General features: G+C 41.4%; 1 protein-coding gene across 2 annotated transcripts in view; it reads right to left on the bottom strand.

Moving 5' to 3' along the window:
* The window catches only part of rassf3 (Ras association domain family member 3), a 59948-nt gene extending 38430 nt beyond the window's left edge, over positions 1-21518 (bottom strand). The window contains exons 1-2 of one of the 2 annotated variants that reach the window (XM_072377637.1): positions 21341-21518; positions 11528-11640 (exon numbers count right to left, since the gene is read on the bottom strand). In XM_072377637.1, the coding sequence (XP_072233738.1) occupies positions 11528-11640; positions 21341-21443 (216 nt within the window). In that variant the 5' untranslated portion in view covers positions 21444-21518. Of the gene's footprint in view, positions 1-11527; positions 11641-16699; positions 17131-21340 lie in introns of those variants that run through there. The other variant, XM_072377636.1, reaches the window with a different exon arrangement.
* Positions 21519-22567: the final 1049 nt, after the last annotated feature.

Below are 22567 nucleotides of genomic sequence, written 5' to 3' on the forward strand. Positions count from 1 at the left end.
TCCTGAATTATTAAACAGTGTCATTACTCATAACAGCAAGAGATACCATAGTAAAAAAAAAAAGAAATACAGAAGTTCTCTTGCCATCCTGACCTGATAAGATTCTCTTTATATTACAATTTTGCCTTTTTTGATAGCGCCATTAGTTGTGTTGTTAGTGCTTGTGGTCGAACATTACAAAAGGTCGATGAAAACAGCTGCATTTTTACACCAAAGTGCCATTTTCAGTTCATTTACACAAGGGTAGGTGGAAACAACTTTTGCGAAGAACTTCTAACATCCAATATTTGAACTTTTAATCACATTAGCTGTTTCAGCTTTTGAGAGGAAACATGGCAAACACGAGCAGACACGAGAGAATACTCAACATACATCCATCAATCCATTTTCGGGGAGAACATGGAAACTCCATGCAGGAAGGCAACAGTTGGGAAATCACCATAAAAAAATCAGTAAAAAAACAGCTTCTCGTGGTTGGCTAAAGTCAGGATTATTACAACGCCTCACCCTAATGACACTGTGTAGCCTTGTTTGATAGTGCCAAACCAGTTAACAGGAGAATGCTAGCATTTTCTGTTCACTAATCCTAATTTCAATTCCAATTCTATCCCTATAGCACCAATTCACAATATAAAGTCACCACAGGGCACTTGTGGAGGTGATTGCAGATGGTTTCCTTCAAATCTGATTGACAACTTGAAAATACAGCTAAAGCTAAACGCAAACCCAGTTGCCAGGAAAATATACTGTCATTGTATGTTTCTGGAAACCAAAAATTGTCTATGTACACTAGCGACTACCTTTCAACTCACGGTCGCTTAAAGCACTTCCAGACTGTCGCTCTGCTCTAATAAAACCCTAATTTTATAACCGCAGCATCATCTGTCAAATCACCATTCAAGTACCTTCAAGACGACATCTGTGCAGTGAACTCAGCTATAATTGCATGTACAGTGAGCTCCTACAGAGAAAATAAGACGCATTCCACTGAATCACTGCTTCGGACATCCTTTGGTTTGTAACTGGATTCCTCACCCACCCACGTTTATTGGGATAAGAACAGTGATGCAATTAAATCACCAAGTTGAGATGTAACTCTAGCTTGACTCAACTGTGCAAAAACTGTTGACTGTCTGGATGCCTTGTGTTCATATTCTGTATTTTTTTTAACTTGGAGGACACATGCATGAATGACTTTGGGGTCATTAGAGCAAACAGGGTCTTATTAAGATGTAGGTGGGCTGGGTTGGTTGATGGGTCTAACGCATGCACTTAAACTCCGGCAGGAATTAGCTTTTATCTGGTCCTACCTTTTATAAACACTGTTTAAACCTGTGGTAAGTCCTGCTGCTGCCACTTCTTCCCTCTTTTCATTTAAATTTCTTTGGTTTTACACATGCACCAAAGCCACTTGGATAAGTTTAGAAGCTTAGCATTACAAACCAACCCAGTTGTTTCCAGAAACCTAAAATGGCAATGCATTTTTCTGAAGACTGGGCTGCAAAAGTAGATATTCTTTCAGCATGGAGTGACTGGAAACATGCATGTATGCTATCAATTTTGGACCTAAATTACATAATAAATTGCATTTATAAAAATGACATACAGGCTCCTTGAACTTGGCTGCACAGTTTGTCATGTTGGGACATGTAAGGAGCCAAAAATGAAGAAAATCAGTGGGACCCGTCTGTTGCTGGATCTCTTAGCTGCAGACTGGTGTCCTGTTTCTGCAACAGGCAGCTGATGATGGGGGAGCTTTGTCTGTTAGACCAGCATCTGACTGGAAGAGTTAATCCTCCACAATCCAAAAAGATTATAGTTCAACACTGGCTGTTATAATTCATCCCTCTTTTACTGCCTCCATGCCGTCTACGAGTCTATCTGTCTGCTTCTATTCATATAATAAAGGGTCTGGATAAAATGATGACAGAAAACGACAATACAGCTAGCCAGTTATATATGTTATTATGATGTTTCTCCTTAGATGATTTACTTTTAGTTTAATTCAATTTAATCTAATTTAATAGTACATTCTGGAGATTTATTATTGTCCCCTTAGAAAAACTAAAGGAATTAACAAATGTATATAGACTGCTGGTTTTAATAAATCAGTATTGTTAATACTGGATTGGAAAACAACATAGAAACATAGGAAATATATACTTTGGATGGATGGATGGATGGATGGATGGATGGATGGATAATTGATACCCGTCACAGCTGCTTAACTTACGGTTAGGTTTTAGAAAATATCCCAGTTTAGGTTTATAAAGGACCTGTTCACACTTGATCACAGGTCAGAGGGTTAACATCTCTTCTGGGACACACACCTACCTTTTCCAGAAAAACCTGGGACATTTTCCAAGCCTGTATTCTCAGAAGCAAAATGTTGCTTGTATAAGCTTTATTTCAACACGCGGTTTACACTGCCTCAGTCACAGTCAGGCTCAGCACAGTCTTTCACACATTCAGTACTGATAAGATCATAAAATAGCTTGAATTGTTTACACCCTTTTCACTACAAAAAGGCCTAAAGCTCGAAACTTCTGTTCTTTGGAAGGTCAAAAGGCTGTGTGGTATTCAGTGATTTAATCAAAAAGTGTCTCGATAGCTGAGAGAAAATGTAAACAACTTCTATTTTGCTCTTTTTATAATATTAAGAGCTATAGTTGGTGTAGTTATGTTGTGGGGCAACATGCTTCCAGTGGAACCTGCAGACATCTGATTTGAGAAAGTTTACCTGCAGGTATACCATAAGCGGTCAAATTTAGTTTTACTTTGCCAACAAATTTTGAATATTCACATGCAGAAAGGTTTATCGAGGATTTACAGTTTTTGTGCTTTCATACCACTTTCAAATACTGATTCAGAATAAGATGACATCACTCAAAATACTGCTAAGCAACAAAAAAATGTCACTGGATTTGAATTATTTACAGCTAAGGGGTTGAATAACCTCATGCTTTCACAGTGGAGTATTTATGGCCTCCCATCTAAAAACAGCCATAAAAAAACCACCCTGCTGTGGTTTAAGATGCCAGCTTAATCCCTTTTCAACAATTCAAACAGCTAAATAAGACTATCTGTCTTTAAACACTTCAGTGTAACCCTCCCCCTAATGACAGAGCGTCCATGGTTTCTGTGGCAATGCTGACATCTAAATGTTTCACTGAATTTTAAAATGAAGTTTTGTGGGTTTGAGAGATGCTTTTCTGTGTAACACATGTAACACAAGGTATCTGTTTGGTTCAAAGTTAAGTTAATAATCCAAAATGAAAAGCCTACCTGGCCATGTATCAAGGAACAGGAGTCCTGGAATACATCAAAATCAAATCAATCAAAATCTTTTTCCATCCTGCAGGCAGGATATTTTCTGCTAAACTGACTGAAATATGTCTATGTAAACAAGTTTGTGTTTTTCTCATGTTCTTCCTTCGTTTCCTCTTATGTTTGTCTTTTCTTTAACACAATAGGCGGCTGATTAGAGGACTGGAGGAAAGGGAAGATTAGAGATACACCAAGAGGAAGTGCTGCATGATAAGCAGATGGTGATGATGTTTGTTTACAGGAAAAATGGTATGAATCCAGATGTGTGATAGTGAAGGAGCAGAATAATGGAGTTAAGACACTGAGGGTTCCAGGTTTACAGCTGTTCAGTCCAGTACCCTGAAAGGGTGACATGGCCCAATACGGTACTGTACAGTACGGTTCAACTTGGTATGGCTTTCCGATGCTTTGTTTTCCATGACATACAGAATTCCCGCACTGTGGGCAGGATGAGCTGTTTATCAGCGCAGCATGTGTGAAGAGTTTGTGACAGGCTTTTACCTCAGAGGGCTTAGAAAATCTTTTGAAAGCAACTGATCGCCACAGAGCTCAACTCCTGTCAGCAGAGAAACCAAAGATTGATCTGTAAATCTAAACTCAGAGTTAATAAACATGTCCACGTATTCATTAGTAATGAACTGAATTCAATTTAGGCACTTACTGCCTCAAGATGTAGGGCAATTTCATAAAGAAGCAAAAGTAAGTATTTATGCATTAAAATGACTTTAAATGAATTTTTATGTGAAATAGAAACTTGTGAAAAACTATATGAAAGACAAATGAGATCCGTTTTTGTAACTTCCAAAAGATGCATATGAATGCCGTTTGATTTTAGGATGCTTATTCACCTACTTTGCAGACAAAAGGCCACTCATAGCGGTTAAGAAGAAGCTACAGCTAGGATACAGTAAACTTAGCGTAGCATCATAAAACAGTGTAAAACAAAAACAGGGCCAAGCTTCTCTATATTGTATCCTGCCTTTTAGAAACAAATCCATTTGTCAGGATTTTAAGGATGAAGCTGTTTGTTGGATTTTGTTGCCTTTAGACAGCATGCCAGGCTAACTGTTTTAACTGGTATCCAGTGTTTATGCTAAGCTAACTGCTGACAGGCGTTACATTTACCATCCACTTCAGTAACATTCAGATTATAAGATTACAAGATTATAAAACAGATCATAATGTATACTTTTATAAATGCAGTGTTAAAACTTTAGCACATGGGACTGTGCTAAAGAGCATTCTCTGTACCACCCATAACTCTTGGCTTATTGAGAGTAATAACACTGAGACAATAAAACAAGGAGAGTGTTTAGCTTTGGCTGTAATGTTGGGACAAAACATCTAGAATAATGGTTTCTTTGTATACCGTTTGTATAATTATTCTCAACCCCAACTAATTCAGTGTTTATGGGTTTTAGCCTCAATGTATATATGTATTTTTTGCTGAATTTCCACATTTAGGCACCACAGCAATGTGTTGGTTTGACATTTTTCTTGCTGACAAACATTTAACTGAAAAGTAGTCATTTGTTCATATCCAGAATCACAAAACGACCATAAACACACACCACCTACAGGGGGAAAGTATTTCGTGAAAAAAATTCTACTGTTTAAGGATACATTTAAATAAAAACCTCCCCTTAGTTTTGAAGAACGATTTGTTTCCCAGAGATTTTATGAGCCTTTGTTTATGAAAGAAATGGCTTGAATGCCTCCACTTAATTAAATCTGAGCTAAAATCATGCTTGAGGGGCCGACACTACGCATCTTGGGATATAACTTAAGTGGAAAAGCAACCTGAACCATCTACCTAATCTGGCTGTACTTTGTAATTGGACCGCCACTGTTAAACCACAAAGATAAAATTCGTAAGCACCAAAGACATTGACGTGTGCCCTTTAAACTGTTTTAAAACATCTGAAATATCATTCCAGCACTCCTACTAATGAAAAGTGACATGAAATATTTGAGTTAGGAATACAAAATGGGTCAGATCATGTTTGGATCATGGATCATCACAAAATGGGTCAGAGCTACAGGTTGACAGGAAGTGAACAATAAACACAGTCTTTAGATAACAGTTGAGTAGAATTGAGTAGAAAAATTGAGTAGAAAGAATGAAAAACTGTCTGATAACATAGATGAAGCAGGTGAAAAATAATTTCTTCCATAAAATTCTGAAGTTTTACAGCTGTTTTGTTACTGGTTTGGTCTGTGTGCGTGTTTGCAGGCGTACATTTATTGCAGTGGGGCATATAAATGTATGCCTGGGCCAATCCTAAAGCTGATAATGTAACCATAAAACCCTGCGGAAAAACACATTTGGAGTCCTTTTTTCTTTTTTTAAAGGTACTGCGCATGCATAAAAAACAATGACGTCCCTCAAAAAATGTTTAATAGGTCCAGCACCTTGTTGGTCTTCCACTGGCCAACAACTATGCTCTCGTCCATCATGTCTAGAAAAAATGCAGATACAGACATGTGGTGACTTCAAACATGCACGTAATTGTGACGGATCGAGAGTGACGTATGAATTCCAATTTGACCGTACAGACAGAGGTTGCATTGCAAAAAACTCGATTTGGATCCAATTTACGACCACATACTAAAATTTCTAATAAGTGAGAATCACTTGCACAAGACTAACAGCTGCTCACTTGGACAAAACCTGAACACTTAAGTCGTAAACAAGATTTTCAAAACACCAGATTCCCTCCCACATGACGGGAACACAACATTATAGGCCATAAAGTAAGGTGAGGAGAGCTTTGTTTGAAGAGGGTCCCACATAAAAAAGGAAAAATATGCTTTTCATCATTGTTGGCCCTGACTACGAACATCAGATTTTTAAATAAAAGCACAATAATGTCCCTGCCAGCTAACAAAACAACTTAATAGATGATAGCTGTGTACTTTGTGTTGCTGCTTGTCTCTACAGCAACTCCAGCTATTTTGTGTTGCTTTCCTGAAAGGCCAACGAGGTCTTTAATCACTCCCAGGCTCAGAATAATCATTACCCATTTCGACCCACTGGTGTTAACGAGCCTCTATTAAAGCCAAGGAGAAAGCGCATGAGCATTCCTCTCTATCCGGGCTTCATTTTCTCTTTGCTTCCTTTCCTATGCCTGTGTTTGTTTTTCCCAGCAGAAAGGAAGTGGACCTTATTCTCTCCTTTCGCCCTGTCACTCATTTACAGCCTCTCCCTTCAGTTAAACCAATCACATTACAGGGTCACCTCAGGGGTGGCTACATAAACACTATGTCCACTACCTAAAGGGAAAAAGTAACGGACACTTATGAGTTTGATCAGAAAACAAAACTCCTGTTTTGTCTAATATTTCTACCACCATTCGAATGAATGAACATAAAGGATATTACTTGAGAACACTGATCCAAAATATCCAGTAACTTTAAAATGTTTGAACCAAAAAAAACCTGAAATTCGACACAATGGGATGATTTAACGTGATTTTTCACATCTCTTTTGCTTTTCTTGTGAAATTCTCAGTACTTTCAGCTCTTTAAACCTCTAAAAATGCTGATGCTATTTATGAAGGGAACAAGCTAAAATGATTTCGAGCCATAGCTCTAATTCAAGACTTGATAAAATGTGCAAAGGAGACAAATAAAGTTAATTAGTCAGAAAATAATGACACTGTTGGAGTTTCAGGACAGCTTGTAGTAGTTTATAAGATATAAAATAGATTTACTGGTTTTCAGTCGGCATCACATAAGTATATTCTGGTGCGTTCCACGTTTCATGTGCTACTCATTCAGGGGAGCTGATTGAATTGACTGTTGATTATGTTAGTCAGTTAGTAGCTTAATAATAGTCAGAGGTTTGTCTAACAAGGTTTGATAATCCAGACTGACGTCAAACTTACGCTGGTAGTGGGGCGATGCTGAGGGTAACAGTATGTGATTACTTTTCTCCTACTTGTTCGTGGATTTTAAGGGTGCATTTGCAGAGCGGTGAAGTGTCAGTGGCGGCTGCATTATGGTCCCAGACATAAATACACCCACACTCCCAGGACAAGAGGACTTCCCTGCACTAATATTACACACTGGTAGAGTAAATGCCTCTGGGAGCTGGCTCACAGCCATGTGAGATCACAGCAACCTGATACAGTGATAACTGACGCAGGTGTGTGCGCATGTGTGCGTGCAAATCAGCTAGTGTTGACAGGTGTCCACTTACCACAGAGAGCACTGCCGATTGACTTATTTAGAATATTATACGCACATGTTCTATTTGTATAAAATTGACAGCTCTGCAATTCCCAGGAATCGGATTCAACATAATACAATGCAACAGACTGAAAGGAAATCTGTGATTTTTGACTAAGTTTTAAATTAACAGGAACGGTCGATTTACGTGATTACAACACGATATGCGCATAGTTTGAAAGACTGTTTCACTGAGATTTCAGGATGTAAATATCTAAAACAAGGGTGTATACTTATTTCTTGACCTTCAGTTGTATGCTGTATAAGACTGATTAATTAGTGATATAATTATAAGTAACAAGTAACTATGTGCAACAATTACTGACATCTAGTGGTCAAACTGGGGATAGCATCCAATTGTCTCAAATGCCATTTGTTCACCATTAAGCAACAAATTGCAGCTGTATCAGTAGGAAAAACTGCCAACATTTATTCTTGTCTTCTGTCTTTGCTACTCTCAGTTTTGCTTCACCTTTTTGCACTTTTGCTTCTTTGACAAGGTTGATTCACGCAGAGGTGGCCTCTTTGTGCATTATGTTATGAGTAGGATTCTTCATTTCTTAAATATGAAGCCTCAAAGTTCTTACAGAGCAGCCATCTGCAGGCCCTGATTCCTCCACTATCTTCTTCTTAGTCAGCCTCTGAACAGTACAGGATGTTCTGCGGGCCTTTTATGGCAGTAATATGGCAGTTCTCTCATGTAGATGGATCCGCTTCGTGAGAAGATATAAATGGTTTATTCGAAGGAAATAGAAACATAACTCATTTGGCGAAGCGATAAGATACTAATTTAAGCACAATCTTTTCATTTTAATCTGTGCTGTTTATTTTATGAGGCAGGTAAACTGACACGGTGGCTGCACTGGAATGATTTCATTTCACTTATGTAAGTAAAGAGATCCCTTTTCATTCATACTTATTTATCTTACAATGCTTAACTTTCTGATTACTGACTCCCATTTGAGCAAACAGATATCAGCTGTGTTTAAATTCAATTTTCAAATGAATCTGAAGCTACATTTTGGAATGCTGCTACATAGGAAATGTGCATCAGGGTGGTTTCCATTGCCTGAATTAAAACTAATAAACCATGCTGCAACACATGGGAGCTCATGACCGTCTTATGGCCGCATATCATGTTATCGTCTCTGACATTCAGTCTCTCGACAATTTCTCCACCACAAGACGCAGACAAGTAGTCTTTTAGCTGGCTTGGCACTTTGAAAATGAGGACTCACAAGCAGATATTGTGCAAGAAAAATCTCTTTTTTCAGCCACAGAAAGAATCTGATCGGATTTGTGACAAATTCAGCAGAGAAAACAAACCAAGAGAGCTAAAGTAATCCCCCTGAAAATCACATCTGGCTGTCATTTACCTCACCGAACAGCTTTAAGAAAATCCTTTACACTTCTGTAAAAATCCCCACAATTAAACAAGAAACACGCTTTGGCATGCATCTGCAGAGCTTCCACCACTCTTTGCCAAACATCAGCAGCTACATACCAACCTCACCACACACGCAGAAAGACGTATTCTTATGAATTGACCGACTCCCATAAGCCCACAACAGTGTGCTCAGCATTACTCAGCACTATTAGCGTGCTCGTGTGTTCAGTGCTGGTGCGAAATGTGCTGAGCTAATCCTCCTCCTCCTGCAAGACTAAAACCACATCAGTGTTGACACGAGCTGGAGCCAAAACCATGACACGCAGAGACATTTAAATATTTAAGTGCCAGATGGGATGTGGAGATGAAACATGGAGGTGCAACGCTGGTTTGCAGGATGATGAGACGGAAAAACAAAATGCCAACTCTTGCAGGAGTTCTAAAGGGAAAGATTAGCTGTCAGTTTAATTTTAAAGAGCTAAATTGAAATTGCATGAGAGAAAAGGAATAAGAGGAGGCCAGTTTTTTTTTTTTAAATCTAACCTTTAACAATCTGTTATCAATCATGGACAGCAACTCCCACCCTGTCCTCCTTCAGTGACAGGCTGATAGGTTTTGAGTTGCCCCCCCACCAAAGTGTGTGACGGAGATGAATTCAAGGTCATTCCTTGTCTGACTTTAACAAACATTGCTCCCAGTGACAGACTGCATAAACTGCAATTTTCCAATTCACTGTGCACTTTACACACTTGCACATATGCGTATCAGTATTTGGAATTTCCCCTTGTGAGACGGATAAAGGTCTGTCTTATCTTATCTTACTTAACCACCACGAGTCTCAGACCAGATTAAAAATCTCTTTTGGGAATACGCTTCGTAAACTGAAGATTGAAGCCGAAATGTCAAGTTTATTCTGGACGTTTCACCTTTAAGATTACAGTCGAATCACTGAGATGAAATCAAACCGGCACCGAACCTTTGGCACGTGTACAAAATGAAGCGCTGGCAATTTACTTCAGAATTGGTGTTAGTATAGAGGAAATCGTTTCTCTTTCAGCGCATAAACACATGGGAGTGTTCGGCATTTGCAACTTTAAAGAAAAAAAAAACAAAAAAAACAGCCATAACAAAGTTCTGTGTTATGGCTGAACTTTGTTATGGCTGTTTCCTCGTTTTATACTTCCTTCAAAAGTATAAATTGAGGTCATGCAGGTCCGTAATGCAGACACCAACCTTGATTGAAAAAAGGAGTTCATTCTCAGCCTTTTTAACTGTTTAACTGCCACACAAACACAACGTTGCTGAAATCCTACAGAGAAACAGTTCCGTGGTGTTAATACCGACCGGTGTGGTCTATGAAAAACGCTCAAAACCTGAACCAGAACTGCTGCACACTCAGCTCTCCTCCAGGAATCGCACACTCCATTCTTGGTGAGTGACGTATCGTGGGTGTGTGTGTTTACTGAGCAGCGGTCCAGTGTTCTATCGAAGCAGAGAGGAATTTTGCAGATTGCTGAAAACACACATCCAGGCTCAGAAAAAGGTCATCGTCTGAAACGTCCCCCACACGGCTGTTCAGCTACAAGTTCAATTTATTGTCAGTACAAACTGATTAACTGTTATTGATTTTATGATGTCTCAAAATACTGGAAAAGGCCCATCACAGCTTCCTAAAGTCCACATTTATGTTTTCAGACGACCTGTTTCATGCAAGCATTAAAAAACGTCAATATCCCATAACTTTTCTCACTTTTTTCAGTATTTTGTTGCAAAAAAAAAAAAATCTCAGAACAGCAACAGAGACTTTCATTCTGTGCAACAGCCATATCATCGCTGCTTAGGAGGGTCATGTCATTGTAATAATTCTCAGGGTGAATGATTAAACAGGATACGTTGCCCTTTTTCAACCTCTGTTGCTTTTATCTCTAACTGACAGGGTGAAATGTCAAACTACAGGAGCCAGAAGTGTTGGGCTACAGTACCATCCTGTGGTGATGCACCATACTAGCGCTTTTTATCCTCCGCTGAACGATACAGAACCAGCTTTGATGTTTGCAACAGTTTTTACCTTCGATATTGACCCAGGTTGAATGAAACCCCCAGTTCCAAAACAAAAACCGTGCCAAGAAAACAAATGTCTTTTCTCAAAAGTCCGGACGGTGTCAACAGAACGCCGGAAGAGTAAGTGACACCGGAAAGAAGCAGGTGGAGGAACATGGAGGAACTAAACAGGTTAATTGGCGACGGATCAGCAGCAGGATTGAATCTCTCAGAAATAAAGATGCGCAGACGCTCAGCAATCTGCAGAAAGCAGTGTCTGCAAACTGCGGAACAATTTCTGAGTGTCTTCAGTGTAAAATTTGAATGCAGCGTTTCCTCATCTGGGAGCATGTTTCACACAGCGTTCCTACTTTTTTGGATTTTTTTTTTGTTCAAAACGTCAGTTACTCAGAGGTTATTTGGGACTCAAAAAAAAAAAAAGTGGATTTTTTGGATTAGAACATTTCACGAAGAGTTTCCCAAGGAGAGCTGCTGACATAGACAGAAGATGGACGTCACACCGAGAGCGGACTGTGAACTCACATGGAGCTGCGTGTTGTTGTTGTTGAGTCGGTCCTGACTGCCGGGTGACGCTGCAGAATGACAGTCGAGTGTAACTTTATCCTGGCACGCAGCATGGCACGAATATTTACAACCTGCAGAGAAAATACAGTGCATCAGTTCCCTCAGAATAAAACCTAACATGGATGGAAATCAGTGATAAAGGGAGGAAAGCTTTATCTGTGATGGTAAAAGAGCTTCACAGGTATGCAAACGCGACACAATGGATCTTTTCCTTTAACGTATATGCAAATACTCCTCTGATATTGGCCTGCCGGTTGGGGTCAGAGTCCCAGCTTGCAAATTAAAACCTACAACATGCAAATTTTGACTTGTGCAAAAATATGAAAGACGAAAAGGTTTGGAGAAAAAGAAAACCAAGAGAGATTGACTTTTATGTAAGTGTTAAAATGCCAACGCAGAGGATTTAGAGGCAATTGTTTTCTTTAGAAAAAATACCAAAAAAGTGAGAGAACCGGTCTCATTCTCCTTATGATTTTCTTGTGAGCATCACTTCAGCTGACTTGTGAGCTTGTCATTACGGTATAGTTTGGCTCACATTACAGCTGACTTATGAACCAAATTATTGCTGCATTCAAAAAGCCACACAATCAAGAAACTAAAGATTGAAATGAGCAGATTTCTGATCTATTATATGTATGGGCAAACATTATATGTTTATGGGACATGAAAACAAGGGCATGGACTGGAAAACGTTGAGTCAGGGGGCAAAACTGAAAACACTGAGCACCAGAAAGGAGCAACAACAGCACAAACGAGCTTTAGCATGGCTGCATCATCCCTCTGTAAATGTGCTCATGTAATAAAAACTGTTATTCTGAATTGTTTTCCAGGTAAATCCCTTTACACATTCATAGAATAAACCAAAAAATGAAATAAAACACTTTCCTCACAAAAACCACAGAGAAAAATACTTGTATTTTTTGCCATTTGTCACACAAAACAAGCAAATATTGTCCAGTTATAGCTTTTCAAATTGGAATATTACATTTTAAATTCTGATGATAGAAACAGCTGCTTTAAAAAGAAAGAAGATTAGTCTGAAAACTGATTCTTAGTTGCAGCATGAACTTGTGCAATATATCCATGATGCCAAACCTTAGTAACAACAAGCAAAACAAGTAAACTCAACCTTCAAAGCTGGCCGCAGCCCAGCAGCACCATTAACTAATTAAATGAATTAAACGGAGGGAAGGACGGAGCGTTTCTGGTCACATCCTGCCAGTGAACAAACATTACACAATCCGAGACGCTCTGACAAGATGTTAACAAACACTCAGTGTTTTCTGCACGTTCAGTCCCACGAGCCTACCTGACGACTTCCTCCTCACATGCTGTCCAACTTTATCCGACAGTTTGCACATGGCTGCTCCCATCTCCCATCTTCATCCTATACCCGCTCAGTGCTCTCGCTGTCGCTTTACATTATGACTCGTGCACATGGTAACGAACTCTCGACTCTCTGCGCAGTCTTTTCTCCCTTTGCTCAGACTTCAGATGTGCACTGCTGCCATTTCCCAACGTTTCCCTGTCTCACTGTGTTGTTGTGCTGAGTGGGTGATTTAACAGTCAAATGGAGGCCACAATGTGATGGATACACAGACAGTAGAGGAGGGGGTGGGGGTGGTGGTGGATGGACAGAGGACTGCTGACTCAGTCATCCACAATCACTCTCTCCTCTCCTCTCTCTTTTTCTTTGCCCACTTACATAGCTTGTTATGACTACAGCGCGTCTGACTCCCCAGCTTCCTGTCTATCCGGTCACCCAATCATCCGTTTCAGTCCCTTTAGACAATCAACCTTATCCACCGAGGAAGACACAAAGAGCCCTCCGCATCCATATGTCATTATGCGCCGAGTTTATTTTACATGTGAAAAAGATATTCAAACGAAAAAAGAAGAGAAAAGAAAAAAAAACTGCTGAGTAAGCGCCTCACTTTGACAAGACTTTGAGAAGTTATCACCCGGTTTAATTGCCAGCCTTACTTTTAGTACTTTAGGTTTTGCCGAAAACAGTGTACTAAAATAAACTGAATACGTGACTTTTACTTGTAATGCAGCATTGTTACAATTAGTAACATATCCCTGCTTTCACCACACTATCTTCCTCTCTATCGTGGAATCATAGAGTCGTCTCAGAGTTAAAAGGACCTCTCAGACGCCACAAATCGATCAGACTCAATCAGCCTGGTACAGAAGAGTTGGACACAGACACACACACACACACACACAAACTCCCTGACCTTTCTGTTCTTTTTCCCACAAGACGCATTAAGAATTCATTTAACTTTGTACAAAACTGGATTTTATGGGGAAGAAAATGTATCATCGCTGCAGAAATACTCATTTGATGATGAATAAAATCTCATTCCGACATGTTGTTACAATCAATGGTCAGAGGAGAAGAAGGAGTAGGACTTTAATACAGGTCTGACAGAAGGGAGGCGAGAAGGACAAGAAAAGTAGGACTTTATTTACACTAACAAAATGTGCTGCCAAGGCAGGAAGCACAAGGTACAAAACCCAAATCAACAGGAAACATGACCTCAGACCTCAGACAAAACATATGACTGGCAGAAGATGAGAAAGCTGTGACAAAGTTCATGACAAGGATTTGTCCATAAACAAAGGAGACCAGAGAGTATTTCAATCGAGGGAGCTAATGAATGAACACGGGACAGGTGGCGGTGAGAAGCTTATAAAAACGAGGTTTGGCGCCAAGCAAAACTTGAATGAACAGAGGAGCATGAGCTATATAATACAACAGGAAGCAAACATAAGCATAATAAGAATACTAGTAAATTCAAAATATATACTCGAGCACAACAAAATCCACAGACTCATGTTAACATCATACTGTCACGATGTCTGGGTTTTTATTTGCTTTTGGTTCTTCTCTAGTTATGATTTCCTGGCTTGTTTTGTCATTTAGCTCTGAGATGGCCCATAGACAGCCTCAGTTTCCTTCCATCAAAACTCAAATATAACAGAAGCTGAAATGATGCAATCAAGAAAAATCAGTTTGGGAGCTGATGAATTCTGATCTCATAAATAACAGCACTTCTGTTAACTGATCCAAACCTTTTGGCCAAAGTACCAGTTTCAGTCCTTGTTTTTCTGTGAAACCACACACAGCAGCCTGGGAGTCGCCACTCAACTCAAAACGGTTAGAAACTACAAACCAATCAGACTCAACAGCTTTTTTCTCATGTGCGTGAAACGTTTTTCAGCACGAGGTCTCTAATGGAGTCTGTGTGTGCAGAGAGACAGGACAATGAGGCTTCAGCTCCTCTGACACTCACCTGCCGAAACACCCACTCAGACACAAACCTTTGGCCACGGCAGCCAATCCAGAACACACAGGACTATTTTCAGGAATTTATAATGTCATATTTTCTACTTTAGTCAAGCATAAAAACAAATTAGCTTAGTTTCTTTTCTTTTTTAACTGTTTTTAGAATAGAATTCACTCAAAAGAAACCTTCATCAAAAGATTAATTGAAAATTTAAACACTGGATTATGGGTCAGGGAAGGATCAGAGTTTGATTTGCTTGTTAGAAATCTATATCTTCTATGGAAAACCATGAAAAAAGCTGAATGTGGCATCCCATTTCAACTGTACTCTACCTAATGGCCAGCAGAGGGGGACAAAGAGTGCAAAATAAAGTCGGTTTGTATAGAAATCTGTAAGAAAATGAGTCTCATTCACTTCTCGCTCATTGCTTCTCATTTTCTTTGGGATTCTAACACTTTATCAATGAGTTTGTTCTATTAATGACTAATTTAATCCAGTTTCAAGAGAACTCAAAGATTCAAGGAGTCCACAAACACGGAGCTGATGTCACAGTGGCTTTGTGCAACGTCACTAATATTTATACTCAGCTATTTTGTAAAGAGTTGATCTCAAATGATGTGTGTGAGCTATGGGCCCCCGTAAGCCTGTGTTTACAGATGCCCTACCTGATTTAGTGCATCGCAAGCTGAAACGTCCCTCTGCTGGGTCCCATTTGCTCAGAGGTGTCACGATACGACCTCTCTTGGCCTCAGCTGTTGTGATTCACATTCCGTCTGCGGCACAGACTCAAACTTTGTTATCTTTGGACCATGCGCTCATAATATGCAGATTAAAAGGAGCATTAAATTGAATAAAAGTGCCTGTGCTCTGTTTTTATGCGTGACCCACGGACGGCAAATATAAATGTGATATTGTTACTTGGTCGCTTACACTGGTATCAATGAAAAATTCAGTGAAGATATGATGGATAACCCCAAAACAGGCCTTTTTGTCTATGATGTGATTGATGAGCGAGTAGTTTTTACATCCACAAGGCTGTACATTTGGTGCTGAGTATTGATCTCCATTTGATTGTACATTCATCTTAATCGTCCTTTGAGCTCAGTTGTGCGTCGTCTTGTTTGTTTAGGCTCCAAATCTGAGCCTAAAGATCATGTGTAATACATTCCGTTGCTCCGAATTGAATAGATAGCCTCCAAATCTCAGTTTAACTTGAGTGAATTGAATGAACTGACTGAGGGAATTTCCACCCATTGGTCGCTTTACACAGGGAATTCAAATTTTGTTCATGTCAACGAGAAACACTCGAACCAGGAAATGTGAAACACGCGGCTTATCTGAACACAGTAGCCGCAAGAAATCCAAACATTTGATGACAGTTTGATATGAGTTTCCTGCAAATACTCCTGCAGGGGTTAGCAGACAAAGACAGGTGTGTGCGAGGACAGGTGTGTGTTGAATACAGCAGCCATCTGTCGTTTCTGTCTGTGTCTGCTAGTCCCAACATGTGCTCGGGCATTGCTTTGTTTGCTCAAAACTTGAGCGTCTCAAAATAAAGACAAGGATAAAGCCACAACCACAGCATACTCACGCAAGCACAAATGAAGACACGCAGTCCCAGAGGCGAATACGTTTCTGACATTGAATCTCGGAACACATCGGTTTGTGCTGCATTTTAACCAGGTATTTGTTTCACGTTACCAGAGAGCTCAGCTAAGCTTACAGTAAAACGTTGATGACAAAGGATTCCACAACAGGAAACAGAGATAAAAGAAAAAGCTGAGTTGCGACGGGAATCTAGGCCTTCTAAATGTCCACTTGGAGACTTTAAACTCACCGGAGTTTCCCCACAGCAGGCTGACTTCCAGACGTCCAGAGCGCCGCATCAGTTTTGGAAAGCGACAGAAAAACCTGGACATCCTCCTCACGCTTTTTCCAATATCTTCACCAAACCCCATCGTGCACAGCGTCGTGTCTCTCCGCTCTGACCTTTTAGTCTCCAGGCGACGATAAGTTTGACCACAAAATCATCCTTTACGTTCATCCACGACGCCTCTCAGTCTGCGGTTTGGTCTGCAATGATACCTCTCCTCACAGACGCAGCCTCCCATTTGTGTCTGTGGCATTCATGTGGGTGTGTGTCATTAGCTGCCACAGGTTAAGTGTGTCTTCTGTAGCCAAACTGTCAGAGCGACTGAACAAACAAGAAGATGGCAGCTGCCACGCACACAAAGGCAGTGAAGGCAGACTCTACAGAAGAGGTTTAGACAATCAGCTTCAGTATTTCTCGGAGAGGCTCTAAATGACCCTCTGTGATGTGAAACCCTCCACTGACTCTCTCCTTATGGCTGATTTTGGCCTCCTCTGGCCTCCCTGCGTGATAAGATGGCATTTTTCAAGCCTTCTTAATATCAAAAACATCTATTTGTATACACACAGACCTATGAGCGAAAGGATGGCGGCAGGAGAAGGTTAGAACGAGTCGTTTAGAATTTGAATGAGTCCAGCGCAGGCAAATGATGTTTTTTCTCCCTGCAAATGAGAGACAGACAGAGCACACACACTCTAATGCAACTTTAAAGCCAACCAGGCAAAGATCTCCTGCTCTGTATGCAGGTTTCTGTTACTTTGGCTCGTGACTCAGGCTCCCTCCGAAGGTTTTGAACGGTATTTTAGGTCAGGACACATTGCTGGCTGAACGACACAAGTGTCTTTGCATCGAACCTTGTTTTCTTATACATCAAACAAATTTTGCTCTTTGTAATCCTCCGATTTAAGATGTTTCCTGGTATATATTTCATTTCTCCAGTACCAGAGGCGGAAAAGAAGTCCCACTGAGTTTTATGGCAGGTGGGATGTTCTTGTCTTCACTGATAAACAAAGCAGATGCTATGTATTCCTAAAGAGCTTTGCTTTGGTTTCATCGGTCCATAGAACATCATCCCAGGAAGACTGGGATGATCGTGAGAGTCTTTCCTTTTGTTCTTTAGATAACCGCGTCCTCCTCGATCTCCACCTGTGGGACTATACTCGGTTAATTGCACGGTGTTTGATACAAGCTGGGACCACCTCTACAGAGTGTTCCAGGTCAGCCAGAAGCTCTTAAGACATCTTCTGTGATGTTTTTTTTCCACAGTCCTACCACAGGGTCATTTCTTCTGGGACGATTTATTTAACCTGTTATCATGAGAAAAGGAGCTTTGGTTTGTCAAGATCACAAGGTGATAATGGTGAGCTCGAAAATGAAAGGTTCCTTATTGTCATTATGGCTGTCACAACCCTATACCAGAAAATCAAGGCATGCATGTGCAATTCTGCATGTGCATGTGCTCTCCTATGAGCTGTCACCTTATCGTGGTGGGGGGAGTTTGCGTGCCCCAATGAGTCTGGGAGCTATGTTGCTTCAAGCCCCTGGTAGGGTCACCCAAGGCAAACAGACCCTAGATGAGGGACCAGACAAAGAACAGCTCAAAAGACTCCTTATGATGAAAAATAAATTTGGACCTCGTCATCCCTTGCCCGGATGTGGGACACCGGGGCCTCCCCTCGGAGCCAGGCCCGGAGATGGGAGGGGCCAAGGGGGTCAGGTGCTTTGTGAGATGGGTAGCAGCCGAAGGCGGAGGCCTTGGCGGTCTGATCCTCGGCTACTGAGGATCAGTGAACCTGCACAGATTAGCAAGGAGACCCCGGGGAAGACCCAGGACACGTTGGAGAGACTATGTCTCTCAGCTGGCCTGGGAACGCCTCGGGGTCCCCCCGGAAGAGCTGGAGGAAGTGGCCGGGGACAGGGACGTCTGGGTTTCTCTGTTAAAGCTGCTGCCCCCGCGACCCGAGCCCCAGATAAGCGGCAGATGATGGATGGATGGATGGATGGATGGATGGATGCGAGTGCAATTCTGTTTAATGCATGGGATTCAGTAAAATCTTGAGCACAGACCGGGGGGGCATAAAAAACCTCCACTGCCCTTCAGGTGATCCCACTTTAAAAGTTTTAGATCCACAAGACAAGCCTGGAACTTCAGTAACTGATTAGTTTGTGGGAGCTATTTCTACAGCTACACTAACGACTCCAACGTGATTCCGTCCAGGTCTCAGCTGATAAGTGAGCAGAGAAATGACAAACTTATGTTGGAGGCCATTGACAAACAGCACCGCCATCGGACAGCGTGCTAACCGCAGGCCCGACAACAACATCGACAAAGCTTTCTTCAGGCTACGTATCGTTTAATGTGTTGTGCAAATGCATTTCCGTGCACGTTTAGTGCAAACAAATGTGTCATTTAGATCCGGTTATAAAGAAAAAGAGAATCGCTCAACAGCCCCAGTTAATTGCCCGTTAAGTTTCAGATCAAGAATTTACTTTTTGCCTGTCTAACTCCACTTTTTTTGGTGCGCATAAGTGAAATAACTGATGTGTTAGAACTCTCTGTTGTTGCAATGTGAGATGTGATATAAACCGGAGCATTTCAGCGTTTCTACTGCCGGCTTTTATCCATTTTCAGCTGCATTAAACTGCTGCTCCTGGCTAATCAGTGACTGTTTCTGTGTGTTTAATAAGTGAACCAGTGACCGATGCAGAGTAGTGGAGGCCTTACTGCACAAAAAAAGTTTGTCATTTCTTTGTTTCTCAGCAGGACGGTCACTCAGTTGGCTGTGGGTCTTGATGGCGATCAACTGCAAAGATGCCTTTGAAATGATAAGAAATATCAGCAACACATAAACTCCACCAGCCTGCTGGTAAAACGAACAGGAAACAAAGACCACGCTGTGCAGCCTCGTTGTCTGCAAATGTAATGAAGTTATAGGGCTAAATGGACAACAGCCGAGAGGAGAGACAGCTTGTTTAGTATTTGTTGGCCTTTCTTCAGACTTTCGTTCAGGACTGTATGCGTTTTACGGTTCAACATCACAGTCAAGGGCAAAAGAAAGTACCCCCCACTTTCAGTTCTAAAGTCTTTATTCATCAGGTAAAATGATCCTTTTCTTTTTCAGCCAATCTGTTGTGCTTTGGATCCCAGTTTTAGGTGTCGGACAGGTGGCCTCACATTTGATACCAGAATACTTTGGTATACAGAGGAGTTCATGGTTGAATCAATGACTGTCAGGCGGCAAAACAAGCCCATATCATCGCCCTCCCACTGTCATGCTTGAGATGGGGTGTCTGTGCTGCGTGATGAACTCCAATTAGTCTAGAAATGGCGGCCACATTGGACGTAAAGGGGAAAGCACTCAAAATTAAAGTTTCGGCACCATTAAAGCATGATTAAAAGCAACATGGCGACAAGGAGCCCAATGAATGGGGAAGAAGAGCATTTTTTCTGAGCTTCCTCCTTCTATTGTTTGTCACGATCGGAAGTCCAAGGTTTGTACTCGAGGAGTCTTACAAACTCGTTACTCTTCAACTTGAACCTGTCCATCTACATGCCACCAGCATTCCGAAAGCTAGTCATTCCTGAGCCCTGCCCCATCTACGTCACCAATAGGGTTCATTGTGTGGCCTTTACTACAAGTGGCACAGAGCTGCCTTTCTTTTTCATCACATGGAGGTTAATTTGACAATAATCAGTCTGCTCAAAGGATCTCAGCTTCCGATGCCACTAAAAGCTTTCAAATGTATCTCCATAAAGCTATTCATGTGCACTTTTTTTCCAGAACTCCTGCATCTTTCTGTCACATACATACTCCATTCAGAAGTATGCTGCAATACACAAAACAAGGGTTGCAACTAGTTGTCCGTTCAGTATGTTTCTGATGAGTCATTTGGTCAGATGTTTCCTGGTGCCCAAGGTGACGTGTTCAAGATGATCGTTTTAGTCCACAAACACATTCCCAGTGACGTTAAGAAACTGAAAGAAAAGCTAATCTTTGTTTTTACGGTTTGGGACTTTTGCCTAAAACACTTAGCTGAATAGTAATACATTTCCCCCTCCGGTGAGTAACTGATTAAGCGTTCGAAATCTGGCAAAGAGAACAGGTTAATAAATACAAAAGAGTTTGAACTCCTCAAAGGTTGTTGCTGTAATTTTACCAACAGAATTGTGTGTGTTTTTTTTAAACAAAGCAAGTAAATGCTGATCTTTTTCCATTTGAAAACAGTCATTTTTGTCCTAAAACTCTCTGAATCAACACAAACTCCAAAGTGTGAAATCTCTTTTTATATAATAAGAAGACATTTTTAGGAAAAAGATAACCCACTCTCTGTTGAGTTTGGCTTGGATATCACTTTGATAACACCTCTGATCTGATTCACATCATAACCCCCTTTGATTTCACCCTTAATGCTAACAGAATCATTGGAAACATTCACCAACAGAGCACTGGTTTCTAATGGGGAGATCTGAAAAGGAACCATCAGAAAGAAAATACACATTTCACACATTTTGCTGGACAATCTGACACAGAAATGAGTGAAAAACTTTGGGCAACACGGTGTCATACTTCCAGTGAGCATGAGCCCACCATCCTCACATCCCCTCACCTGCACAGATTAGGCCTTGCTGGAAGATGTAGAGGCAGCACACGTCGCACCACGCGCCCTCCGCCATCTGCTCGAAGATGTGTCCCTCCCCGGACTCCTCCATCACCCTTGGGTCCCTCTCTGTGGGGGAAAAGATTGTCCTCACATCGGGGGCTCGGAACCCCTTCTTCCTGCAGCGGGGTGGTCCTCCCGAGCCGTTGCTGGTAGCCTCCGCTTCGTCTCTCTTCTCAGGGCTCCGCTGCTGCCCCCTCTCGCCCCAAGCCGCGCCGAGACCCTCCAAACAAGACGGAGGAGACTGATGCCGCCGGACAGCTTTAACCACCGCCGCGCCCTTGTTGCTTTTGGAGATCCGCATCTTAGCGCCCGGCGGCGGCCACGTCGCCTCCGGTGCTTCGCTCAGTGGGCTCGGCGGGGAGTCGTCCTGGACCGCAGAGCTCGTGGGGGAGTATTTACGAGAGCGGTGGGCGACGTGAAACATTACGCACTCTTCATGCTCCGCTAAGCCAAGGTGAGTTAACAAGACACACAAGTCAAGAGTCTCAGCTGTAGATGATGACACAGAGACGCGAGCCGTCTCCTGCTACAGGTGTCTGCGTTTGTTGTCGGAGAGCAGGTTGAGGCGGTTGGAGGCGAGCTGCCGGAGAACGAGTTGGATCTCATTTCATACGGCCGAGCGGGAGCAAGGCACACTTCGTTTAAGTAGGTGTAAATGTAAACTTTCTCCTCACCAGCCCCAAAGTAACACACCCAAAAGTCGACCTAAAGTTACTTTCACGTCAATTGCACTCGAACACAACACAGCTCTCACTGTTATTTCACTTTTACTTGTTGCTTTTCTGTTTAAACACACTCTCCGAAAACCAAATCTCAAAGGATGTCTGTGCTTTGAATAAAGGGAATTTTTTTTATTTATTTTTAAAGGAATTATGAAGACAAATCCTGAAGGATTTTAATTTTGAGCTGGATTCGTAATTGCGTCTGAGCTCTATGACCCGCTGCAGTTCTTAGTTTGACCACAAGGGGGTGCCGTTGACAGTTAAATACAGTTTTTCCATTGTTATGGCACACAATGTCAAACTACTGAGATGAGGGATTTTAAGGCACAGATTTCTCAGCCTATCCGATTGGTTTTCACATACATAAAACAATAGTTTCTCCAGGCTTTCTGAAGGTCTTTCAACGATTTTATTTGCTGCTTTTTTCACTCATTTTCAATCCCGTCTTTGT

This window comes from Leuresthes tenuis, unplaced genomic scaffold (genome assembly GCF_036924035.1).
Source record: "Leuresthes tenuis unplaced genomic scaffold, fLeuTen1.0.hap1 SCAF_23, whole genome shotgun sequence".
Taxonomy (NCBI): Eukaryota; Metazoa; Chordata; class Actinopteri; order Atheriniformes; family Atherinopsidae; genus Leuresthes; species Leuresthes tenuis.